Here is a 12,134-nt window from a genome sequence, read left to right as displayed (position 1 = left end):
GGAGGATCGCTCGGAATCGGTACACCTTATGCGGGGCAAAGAACACCATGACCATGCTGAAGCATGCACAAATCGAACTTGAGAGCAAATTCTTGCGAAACGTTAACCCACAAACAGAAGAGTGAATGATTGAAAAAACTGCGGGAAATAAGATCAACCAATCGCCTACGTGATACCTCAGATTGACTAGACCTGATACCACGACAAAAAACATTTTCTGAATGACAACATTCCGCTGTAAATTTCGATATGCCAGCCTGCTGGTGAAAAGGAGGTATTGAAGAATGACGCTATGGATGAAAACAAAAATCAAATGTCCAGTCAGAACCCAGCGCGCACGTAGTTTTTGATACTCAAGATCTTGGTTTCCAAGAGCTGCAAAATCGTATTCGTAGTCCGGGAAATTCACCGCCTGCCATTGGCACAGCACTGCAAAGAAATGTACAGAGAGGCCTATGGAAACTATGAACGTGAACTTTTCAGTTGTGTCCTCGAAGAATTGAGATTCGGATTTTGGATGGACAAACTCCACCCAAAAGTTGCTCAGCCTGTAGGTGTTGCTTTTCAAAAGTTGTTTTCCCTCTGGGCTCAGATTTTCGTATTCAAATTCCAAACCTGCAGTAGTCAGACTTGCAGTCGATCTTGTATCCTCCATTCTCTGACTCTCTGCTCCACTGATCTGGTCGTCCATCACCACATGAGGGTCCCACACGACATTGAACACTGACATCAAACCTTTGCCCTTGACCTCCAGCTCACCGGATGACTCGCAGGTTATATAATCACAAGCTAGAGAGTAGATCGAATCAGCAAATTCCCTTGTGCACAATATTTGTCCCTCTTTCGCATACTTGCACATTCTGGCGGCTGTATTGACAGTGTCCCCATAAACACAGTAGAACGCCCGGTGAGACCCTATCACCGCACCCGCTGCAGACCCACAACTCACTCCAACCTTCAGCCCAAGGGCATACTGATCTATACGAAAGCTCCTGGTGGCTTCAATGAGCTCCCTTGCCATGTGCACCATCCCTTGGGTGTAGTGATGAGGATATTCTTCCTGCTGGAACTTTTCATCAAATGGTCGAGCAGCCCTTGGACATGTGACAATATACCAGTCACCTACATGCTGATATTTGTACATCCCATACTTCTCCACAATGTTGTCAAACACTTCAAAGATACCATCAAGGATCTGAAATGTCTGAACTGCACCCTTTGCCTTGATCCTGTCCTGCTGCACGAACGAACAGAATAGAATTGTGCAATGAGGTATCTTAACACCTAAAAGGCCACTATCATCATGAAAGGTCAGCTTTGACATCACGTTCTCGGGGATCAATGTGTACAACAACATCTTGCTCTGGCTGGAAGCATACTTGGTCTTTTTTGTGATGATGAATTGATGCTGTGAATCACGCAGATCTCTTTGGCACAAGTAGGCAGTTGATAATCCAGCAATCAGCTGGAATAATGTGCAGGTGAGTAAACTCCAGCTTACACTTCCCAGAAGGACAACTGCGATTATGAACACTGTCACATTCATGACACACAACAATAATGCAGGTCGGCCGGGGATGGTATAGATCAGTGGCTGAAGAATGAAAAGAATATAAAGACAAAACTTGTCTCCTCCAAGCAAGAGGTTTACGCAGCCGATACTGGTGAAGTGCGGCCACAATAACATTGTCGTTACAGGAGATTGGTCTGTGCAATTTCTATCCGGAGGGAAGTGAGAAAAGTCGATAACCCAGGAGATGTTCAGATGAAAAGACACTTCGAATTCAGAACGTCTTAGCTCGGTCATGAAATCTGATAATAAGAACCCCAAATACACGACAAAAAGAAATGCCACCACAAGGAAAGAATAATTTCGAATGCAAAACAAACGCAGTCGGGCCTGGGAAAAGATCAAGGCATAAGTCCCTGAATAGAAGGCGATGAGCAAGAAAGGCAACTCTTGCAAGAACTGCCATGCAAAACCTCCTCCTATGTTTTCCTTGATCAAAAATTTTAGAACAAAGAGCATGATGCCACCAAGCGCGGTGAAAACGCTCGCCATGAAAATAATGCGTGGTTGATAGTTTGCTTCCTGAAAATTACAATTATCGCACACATTCTCTGGAATGTTATTGGCCAGAGAGAGGAGAGATGGCTGTTGGATGTCCTTCATTGTCATCTTTCTCTCTTCGAATCCGCGTCCATGAAGCCAGTGTTTCTCCCCGGGCCGATGCAGTTCCGCAAGTGAATGGCTCCTTGGAAGCATTTTTTTCGGATCATTCACCTGATGATTTTGCTCTACTTGCATGTCGTGCTTGTTTGATCCTGTAAATATCACATCCCTTTCCTCTGCCCCTGCATTGCCATCCCCCGATCGCACTGTCATTTGTTCGCCATGGAGAACAAAATGAGTGTTTTTCGGCCGTCCGTACACCTGTGGTAGGGGTGGTTCTCAACGACTACTAAATGAGGGGTAGTTTATTAGAATTGAAGGGGTGGGGTACATGAGAGTAGCTGCAATCAGCTAATTCAAGGCGCACAGGCGCGCGTGAGTCGAGGGGGGTGGGGTGGTTTATCAACGCTAGTAAACATGGTCGGGTCCGTAAATCTGTGTGTGTAAATGACCGGTCATGGGTGAGGAAACAGGGGGTAGAGCTTCGATGTGTGTTGATTAGGGTGGGTCAGGTCGGAAGAAATAGAAGGGGTGACTTCTGCATGGATACAGGGTATCTTGATGAGGGGTACTTGAGAAGAGAAATGGGTAGGGGTACCAAAGAAGTTAAGATAATCCCCATAAATTGAAGATAAAGGCACCGGTGCAACAAGAAGACTGGGGGTAACTGGCTTCAAAGTTAATCCGACTGACAGGGGGGTTATGTCAGCAGGGGCGCAATGGCACGGGATTTCACTGTTACGACACTAGAAAGGGTGGGGTGATCAAGGGAGATTGGGGGGGTGATAAGAGGTTGCAAGGGAATTGGTCGGATATGATGGATTCAAGTTTTAGTCAAATCTTAAATTATTTTTGAATTTTATCTTCTTGAAATCATGCCTTATCGTTTCTTTACCACATGAACATAGTACCTTAGCTGCATGTGAACTGAAGAGATCGGAAGCATGAGATATGGCAGGCAATCAGATCCTGGCGGTAACAATCGCGCTTCCGATCCTCTGAATGCGCGAGAAAACGATGCCATGGTGAAAAACAAAGGATAAGATGTCTCAGAACGATGTTGCGAAGCATACCAAGCGCACATCAAATCTCAGAATATTGACTGATTTGATGCGGGTATAGTCCAGCAACTGAGCGATAGTGCACTTAGGAGTAGAACAGATGAACAATGAAGCTAGATTTGTTTATGTACAGCAGTAAGAGAACACACGTCAATGTTCGTGCAATCCCATTCCGATGACGTGGCCAACGTCTAAGATGGGTTGCTTATATGTCGAGGTCAGGCTTAACCCGTAATACAGCAATGAGTAAACATGTGTATCGGTTTATTGTTGAAGTTCCCAGTAACCTTCTCTCCACAGACGGTGACACAGTCACAGTAGCAGTGACACCCGAAGTAGACAGTGATAGCACCGACTGCAAGTTTCTGTAGCAGCGGTAATAGATATCACGAATGGTGGCCACGCAGGAATGATATCAGGATACAGAGAACAAACGGAGGAGATAAGAGATTGGTATAGATGGTCAAGCTTGTTTACTTCAAGCAACCCAGTCTCACAGAGACTGTACACCTCGTTCTCCTTTCCCTGTCCTGCCAATGCGTGCGGCCCTTCTTCCTCTTCCTCGGTCCCTAAAATAGGGGCTGCCCGGTCCTAGGAACTACCACTACCGGTACTCTACGCTTCTTATCTGCGATATGATTCTTCGACCGGTCCGAGGCCTGGTTCCGTACCTTGAGGGTCCCCTGAGAAAGAGTCATAGGCTTGACATGACGAGGTCTTCGATTCTCATCCAACGCTCTCTGTGAAGTTGATGTAGCTGCTCCCTTGACCTTGACAGGTCCTGTGTCTCCGTAGGAGCATGCTTGGAGGTGGTCTCGTGCATTCCTTGTATGTCCTCCGCTAAGATGATCATGATAGTACTGTCTTCTTTGATCAGACCCCTTGTTCTCCCATGTCCATGACTTCAGGGGTGATACTTCCAATCTCCCCTTGAGTGTAGCCATATCCTGCCACCGTGTCATCTGCTGTCCTGTCGTGGACTGATATAAGCTGGCTCGCTTATCTCCTGCTGCCATCCACGATTCCTAAGTTCTTGCTGTCTTCTTCATGATTCTCCTACGTCGTCCTTATTGTAGCTGTTGCTGTCCTCTCCAGGGATGCATTCCGAGGCTCTAAGCATCTGTGCACTTGAGCCACGTCGATTACTTGGCATTGTCTGAGGTGAAGCTTCCTCCTATCAGGTGCTTCAACACCCTCCCTTGGCTCTTGTGTGCCGATGCCAGCATTGTTGCTTTGCCGCGCCTGCTGCGGTTGACTCTTCGCGCGTCGTCGCCGCAGTATTTCCTCCCTTGCCTAGAGTAGGCGGGAGCTGTTGCTTGACAGCAAGGTGGACTCATGCTTGGTCTCTGGTCGTCTGCCTTGAAGCTGTATGGTTGCTCATCAGACTTGATATTCCTCTTTCCATAAGCGATCAGCCTCTTGACTTGACTTTCGCAGTAGGGCTGTGCATGGTACTGAAAGGTTCTCCTCAGCGCCCATCAGCACTGATGTGCCTGGCGACTTAGAACCTCCTTCATTTCTGCAGCATCATTTCATAACTTCGATCGAAGGTATGTCTTCATCGTCTGCTTCTTCGTCTTGCGAAGGCTTGGCGCTTCAAGCTGCCTTTCATTTCTTCAACTCTGCTGTAGAGTTGCTTCGTGAGATCATATCGCCATCGTGAGATCGTGGCATGCAATGAGGCTTCAATGGGACGTCTCCCTTCCTCGATCTTCACAACCTTCAAGCTTTCATCTGCCGTGCTCTAGGCTTGCCGCTTCAATCATCGCGGTGCTTGACCAGTGGAATCATGAGGTAATTCCTCTCCTCACTGGTTGGCCACGTACAGGCTTTGCCAGGTTGGATTGAAAACAGCTCTTGTCACTTTTGACATTCAGAGCGACTTTGATCAGGACTGATCCCTCCATCATCGAGATTTTCTCGCTGTCATGTCACCCCTCAGCTTCTTTGCCACACTCATCATCATGGTGGGAGAGCTATCTGGTGGCCTCGTCGTCATCTTGTGCGACTCTTGGCTCTGCTTGGGGGATCCCTGTGACTCGTCCATGTCACATGACATAGGTATGATGCGAGGCTCGATGCTGATGTCATCATCAGATGTTCTCAGAGGTTCAGCCTGTCATGAAGTTCAGTATTCAGGTATGATAGTGAAAAGATATGATATTCCCTGATTTTGATTGTTCATTTAGTGAACCCCTCCCTGACTGTCTCTGGTGTCGAACAGATGACCTCAGGCTGAAGTGGGTCCCCTGTGACTTCGCATCATCCATCTCCCTCCCTGACGAGGTACAGGGAGCTTGGCTAGCTTGACAAGGTCTTGCATGAAGCAGCGGCGTAATGATGGTCAAACGGAGACCTGAGACATGTCGTTGCCGAACAAGAACGATGCTAGCTGACGAATTTTGGAGACTGGGCAGATCTTGGTGAGAATGTCCGCAGGGTTGTATGTAGTAGCAATCTTCACAGCGATGATTTCGTTTTCATCCACCATCTGAAGAGTGAACCGATGTCGAATTGCAATATGCTTAAGCTTCGAAAATGCGCGACGGTCCCTCAGCAGATGGATGACCGCTGCATTATCAACGAGAATGATTGTTGGGTCACGCTGTACAAACCCCAGTTCGAGCAGGATGGATCGCAGCGTCCGTATCGCCTTCGCACAGTTGGAGCAACTGTACAACTCGGCTTCCGTACTCGATAAGCTGACGACCTTCTGCAGTTTGCTGGAGAAGTTAACTGGACCTCCGTTAAAAGAAATCACAATCCCTCCTTGAGAACGACGTGTAATTGGATCTGTTCCCCAGGTGGAATCACTCGCAGCTATCAGAGTGTTGTGATAATGCTGTTGATTGAAGAATGTACCCGATTGGGAGAACGTTAAGCTCTGTTCACGAGTGTTATAAACGTATTGAGTCAGATGGATTACGGCCTTGACGTCGCTAATCCGAGGCCGTTTGGCAAATCGGCTCAGCAGGCTGACCGCAAAACATATATCTGGCCTGGTCGCGGCGGTGAGGTACAGAAGTGAACCTAGCAGAGCTTGGTACAGTCGAATTTGCTTCTCATTCAACACCAGATCATCCTCTAGGTGGTAGGAGGAGACATAATCGTGTGGTAAGACGCTTCGCACTGACTTTTGAGGTATTTCGAATCGCTCAACAATCTGATGGATAAAATGTGTCTGGTTGAGCTCGACGGTGCCTTGAGCCAAGTCTTGTGTTATTTTGACTCCCAGGAATGTTCCAGTCGCCTGAGGGGACTCGGAAAATTCAAAATGGTCAGAGAGTTTGAGCAGGAATTCAGACAAGATTGCTTCTGACTGAGAAGCCAGCAAGATATCGTCAACGAAGATGGTCCCAATGATTCGATGACCACTGGCATTCTCGTAGACAAAAAGTACCTCGTCGACGCCGACTAGACGACATCCCATCTTCTTCAGAGTCTTCGTGAAACATTTGAACCAACTCCGCGGGCTGGTTGACAGGCCATACAGGCTCTTCTTCAGACGAAGTAGTCTTCCCCTTGGTAAGGCGAGCTGTTCTGGAGGTAACATGTAAATTTCCTCGTCGATATCTGCATTCAAAAACGCGGTCGAAATATCTCGCATCGTCAACAACCAGGCGTTTCCAGCGGCAATTGCACAAATGAGCCTAACGTTCTGGAAATCTGACGTTGGAGCATATACTGGACCATCAGTGGGAACTAGATTGCCCAGGATGACCAACCTCGCCTTAAATTTCGCAATCTCACCTTCAGTATTGTATTTCAAAGTATACACCCATTGGAATGGAGCGATCTTCGCCTTTCGGTTGCTGGGATAATCCACTTCTTCCCACACTCCCTTTTCCTTCATACTGTTGAGTTCTTTAAGCTCAGCTTGCAACCATTGGTGTCTTTCTGCGCTCAGCAACATTTGCTTTCTGGTCTTCGGAGCTTGGATTCTACCGGTAGTGTCGATCCTGCTGCTGGCCGAATTGTCTGCCGCACTTGTCTGCAATAATTGAACTGTATTTCCCTGAGCTTCTGAGACATCCATGAATTTACACATGTAGGCTATCAGCATTTTGCTGTGAGACGCTTGCTCCGGCCCGACGTTCGTCTGGTTACTGTCGTCCTCGGCAGGCTGAGATATGCCCCTTGCACAGAAGGAATAGGCCGCTTCTGCCGTCCGGGATTGATTAAACATTCCTGTTAAGGTCGATTGGCTTCCTGACCGTCTAGAACGGATCATTGTGACCAGATTCACGCGTTCAGATGTCAGACGTAGTTTCGGGTCCGTTGTAGGAACAATAATCCAATCATTGTCTGAATCGTCATATTTGATTTTCAAGTAAAATGCCCCGTTTCTGAACACAATCTGCGTTATCGTCGCCGCCCTTGTTCCATATGTTACTTTGCGGTTGACATACTGCCGTTCCATTAAGGTTCGATCCGATCGAAAATCGCTTCTTGTACGTTTTCTGCCGACTTCGCCGTCCTCGCTTCCCAGCACAGGTTCCCCAGCAGTTATCGATTGCTTCTGATCTGCGGACTGTTCAGGTTGCCAGTCTGCATCGTGTCCATCGTCTTCACTGGACTCTGCCATACTGCCATCCGAGGCTTCCGAGCTGGTTGCTCCATGATCATTCTGAGTTGAGCAATGTTCATCCACCTCGCGCAGTCCAACATACTCCTGTCCTGGGGGTAGATGCAGTCTACTGGTCCTTCTGAAATGAAAGAAGGTCTCATCAAATCTTGCTTGTCGCGTATGTATCACCTTGTTGGTAGCTGGATTGAATACCAAGTACCCTGGCTGGTAACCCATGTGAGCCTCTGAATTTCCCAGGTTAACAGCAGTAATAGCAGGCATATCATTCTTCAATTTCTCCTCGTTGGCAACAAATACCGTACATCCGAACACCTTCAGTTTATCATAGTCGAATTCTCGTCCCTGATAAAGTTGCCAGGGAGATAGGCCGTCCCGATTCGTCAGGTTGGGTAAACTGTTGAAGATCAGCGTTGCTTGTTGGACGGAGAAGTGCCAGAAGCGCTGCGGGACTTGTGCTTGGTACGAGATTGCTCGATGGATGGTAGTCACTGTTCGGATCGCCCTCTCTGCTCGACCGTTGGCAGCACTTGTGTAGTCCGGGGTAAAATTCCAGATGATCCCCTTCATCTTCACGAATGACTGCAACTGGAGGTTTGCAAACTCCGAGCCGTTGTCACTCACTACTGTTATGACTGCTGGTCGACCTGAGCGTTCTTCCTGCAAGATCAAACTCTGCATGACTTCCTTAGTTTCGCCTTTTGACGTCAATGGAATCGTTATAATAAATCCACTGTAGGCATCGACCACGACCAAGAAGTAACGAAATCTTCCTGGCTCCGAGACTGTCCCCATGTCTTTCAAATCCACATTCCACTGGCTATTAATCCTTTCGGCTCTTTCTTGTCGGTAGCCGCCTTGGGTTTTGATAGGTAGCTTTGAGAATTTGCTGGTTTGACAAACATGACAAGGACCTGCTGTGCGATGGGTTGGACTGTATGTCACTTTGTTGTTCCCTTTTGCCAAGCCCAAGTCTCCAGTGCCACAGAATGGTTGGAATTGGGTTGAATGGGGAGGCTGGAATGTCCTTGTTGCTCAAGGATTTCAGTGATACCTTGTCTTCTTCAGCAGTGGAGGGCTCTGCTGCACACTTTGTCAGTAGGGCCGCTGCCTCAGTATTACGGCTGCTTGACTGTGCTGCGATGACAAGTGAGTGTCGAGACTTATCAACTGCTGCTTTAAGCACATAGATTCCCTCCCAAAGGTGTACAGGTAACAGTAAGTTATCTGGCATACGAACCCAAGATCCAGTTGACTTCCCAGACAGTTCCACAGTTGTCTCTTCTCCAAGAAATTGACTCATTGAAAAGATGGTGAGCGGAGTCTCTGCACATACCATTGCTGTAAGTACGAATGTATGTGCGATAGTAACATTTCCATTGCTTGTAATTGCACATTGCACTCTCATTTCTCCTTCTTCCTCGCACGTAAATGTCTCCCCGCTGGCTGTGCTGACAACAGTGGCTTGTAGACTTTTACGCACATTCGTCAATAGAGATCTGTCACCGCAGAGACTGATATTAGCTCCGGTATCGAGTAACATATGGTGACAACCCGGTAAGTGTACGTTCAGGAACGCCTTAGCTCTGAGCAATTTTTCGATATCAAGACAGACGTGCACCCTGCGCATAACTCGTCGTACATGAATGTCACCTGATTGAAATGGATTATCTGTATCTGAGGCTTCCTGACAAGAATCCACTTCTTCTCGTTCGCCAAGCCTCTGGCTCACATTTCTTGTTCTCCTATCCGAGGTTGCTGGTGCCTGACCTATCAAGGCCACATCGTCCACCGCCGATCGACCATCTGTCAGGTACAGGACCCTCCTCTCATTTGCATGAGGAGCGGCTTGCCTCCGTGATACTTCTGTCCGGCTGGAATGATCAGGAGCAAGTCTCTCCATCAGTCGGTCTGTCAAAATATCGAGTTTTTCTTCCAGCAATGCAACACGACTGTTTTCATACATACGAGTCCCGGGATCGTGCCTCATGCCCCTAGTCGCATGTCCAGGCCCGTGTCCCCTCTGTCTCCTTCTTTGCCACGAATCTCCCGAGCTGCCCGCAGTGCCGCCTGCTGCTCGTCCTACAACCGAGTCCTCCTGCTCTTCGTCAGATTGCACCCGAGGCTGGTGATCATCACGGTGCGGGATCAGAGGGCCCGTCCAGTGCTCTCGTCGTCCTCTGCGACCTGGTTGCATCCGCCCTCGTCCCCCACGATTGGCTCCCTTCCCTCTTGGATTGAAGCGACCTCTCCCATCGTGTTGCCTGTATGATGGAGCTCCTTCGCAGCTGCCGTTGCCTTCTTCTCGCGTATGCAACGCTTGCTGTTCTTGCGATCTGCCGCGTGAGGGATTTCGCCATTGTCCTCGCCGATGAGTGTTACCATGAGCCTGCCAGGGAGAATGATCAGAGGCTTGTTGCTGATCATACCGGATCGGATTGCCATCCGGGAGTGACTGCGAGTCACGCCATCCTCCGCCGCGCGAGTCCGAACCACGATGTCTCCCATGCTGGAATCCTCGTCCCGGTACATCGTTATTCCTGCCATGTCGAGCACCACTTGATCCTGGCTCTGACGATGGATGATCGGAATGTTTGGTGGCCCCTGTTTGAGCATGGCCCAAGTTAGCTGTCTTATGATGACGCAGTGTAGGCCCTTCATACTGTCTTCGCGCCTTGTGCTCGGCGTAGATATTAGAAATTCTGCGCTGAACTTCCGACATGGTTATCAATCTACCCTCAGCAGCCTGTATCCTCCCCAAGAAAGATACTTCGTCGATCTTCGACGTCTTACATTTGCCCAGAAGACTCCGCACTAATTCCTTTTCCAAGTCAACAACTTCTTGAGTGCCACCCGTCGAGATTGCTTCTTTCCTTTTCAACTGCTTGAGGAGGGAGCAAACCTCTAGGGGGATGTCAAGCAGTTTCTCGAAGTCATCAACTTCAGCCTCCGAGACTAGACTCTTGACGCGGTCAATCAGATTTCTCGGTGCTGTACGGTTCCTGAATTGAAGTGATATCCAATATTTCACATAAGAGAATCCGAGGTATCCAGACAGAGGATAATCTTCTTGCCCCGACAGTCGTAATGCTCTAGGAAAGATCTCCGTCAGTCGATTTTTGAAGAACTGATTGATTTCTTCCGTAATCTCCATCACGTCTTTGTATAGGGCCGCAATGCCCTGTACTGTTTTATCATTTGTCAAATCCCAAGGTAATCTCTGCCTCAGTCTTGCCCTTCTGCTTTCCCCGCTAGCAGTGACTTCTGCATCGATTAACCACTGGTAGTTTTCTTGGTCCTCAGGCTCCTGTGACTCCTCCTGGAACTCGTCGAAACGTCTCTTCAGATCGGTTACAGTTGCCTCTACTCGCTTGATGGACTTGAACGGCCAGTTTTTCCTGAGAAAAACTCCCACGACGATTCCTTTCCATTCGATTGTCGTGTAAAACTTTCCTTCGTCATCATCGAAATCTACATGCTCTTCCCAAGACGTAAGACTCTTCTCCAGCCTGGAACCCAAGTTTACACTGTCTTCTTCGGTGATCGGGAACAATGACAAGATATTCATGAACACGTCTCGTAGTCCTGGCCTGACTCGTTCGAGAGTTGTGAAAAACGGATTGAGCGTACCCCACATTTCCTCCTCCGTCTTAAAAACATTGTTGCCCGAATTATCCTTCAGCTTAGTCAGGTCAATGCTTGTCTTTGAGAACGCTTCATGAATTTCCATAGCCATTTTGATATCAGAGCCCATGTTTGATTCCAGGCTCAGCTGTTACTACCGTTGTCACTCCACAGATACTCTCCCGCTGATGTCACTCCGAATGTGAGAGTAAGAGTCCACTGGTTGCCGTGATACAAGGTTTCTCGAGAAATAGAATATCTAGGCACTGATATTCTAAAATTTTTAGAATATGTTGAAGTTCCCAGTAACCTTCTCTCCACAGACGGTGACACAGTCACAGTAGCAGTGACACCCGAAGTAGACAGTGATAGCACCGACTGCAAGTTTCTGTAGCAGCGGTAATAGATATCACGAATGGTGGCCACGCAGGAATGATATCAGGATACAGAGAACAAACGGAGGAGATAAGAGATTGGTATAGATGGTCAAGCTTGTTTACTTCAAGCAACCCAGTCTCACAGAGACTGTACACCTCGTTCTCCTTTCCCTGTCCTGCCAATGCGTGCGGCCCTTCTTCCTCTTCCTCGGTCCCTAAAATAGGGGCTGCCCGGTCCTAGGAACTACCACTACCGGTACTCTACGCTTCTTATCTGCGATATGATTCTTCGACCGGTCCGAGGCCTGGTTCCG

General features: G+C 48.2%; 2 protein-coding genes across 2 annotated transcripts; both read right to left on the bottom strand.

Annotated features, from left to right (window-relative positions):
- Positions 1-727: 727 nt before the first annotated feature.
- GUITHDRAFT_63866 (hypothetical protein) lies at positions 728-1,324 on the bottom strand (the record flags this gene model as incomplete). The annotated part of the gene is made up of 1 exon (XM_005841180.1): positions 728-1,324. A coding segment is annotated over one exon (597 nt), but the record flags the coding sequence as incomplete, so codon positions are not given.
- Positions 1,325-9,967: 8,643 nt separating this feature from the next.
- Positions 9,968-11,573, bottom strand: GUITHDRAFT_100500 (hypothetical protein; the record flags this gene model as incomplete). The annotated part of the gene is made up of 2 exons (XM_005841179.1): positions 9,968-10,208; positions 10,249-11,573. 2 exons carry the CDS (start codon positions 11,571-11,573, stop codon positions 9,968-9,970), a joined length of 1,566 nt encoding a protein of 521 aa, XP_005841236.1.
- Between the last annotated feature and the right edge of the window lie 561 nt (positions 11,574-12,134).

The sequence above is a fragment of the Guillardia theta genome, assembly GCF_000315625.1.
Source record: "Guillardia theta CCMP2712 unplaced genomic scaffold GUITHscaffold_4, whole genome shotgun sequence".
NCBI lineage: Eukaryota > Cryptophyceae > Pyrenomonadales > Geminigeraceae > Guillardia > Guillardia theta.
This window is presented reverse-complemented; position numbering and strand designations above follow the sequence as displayed.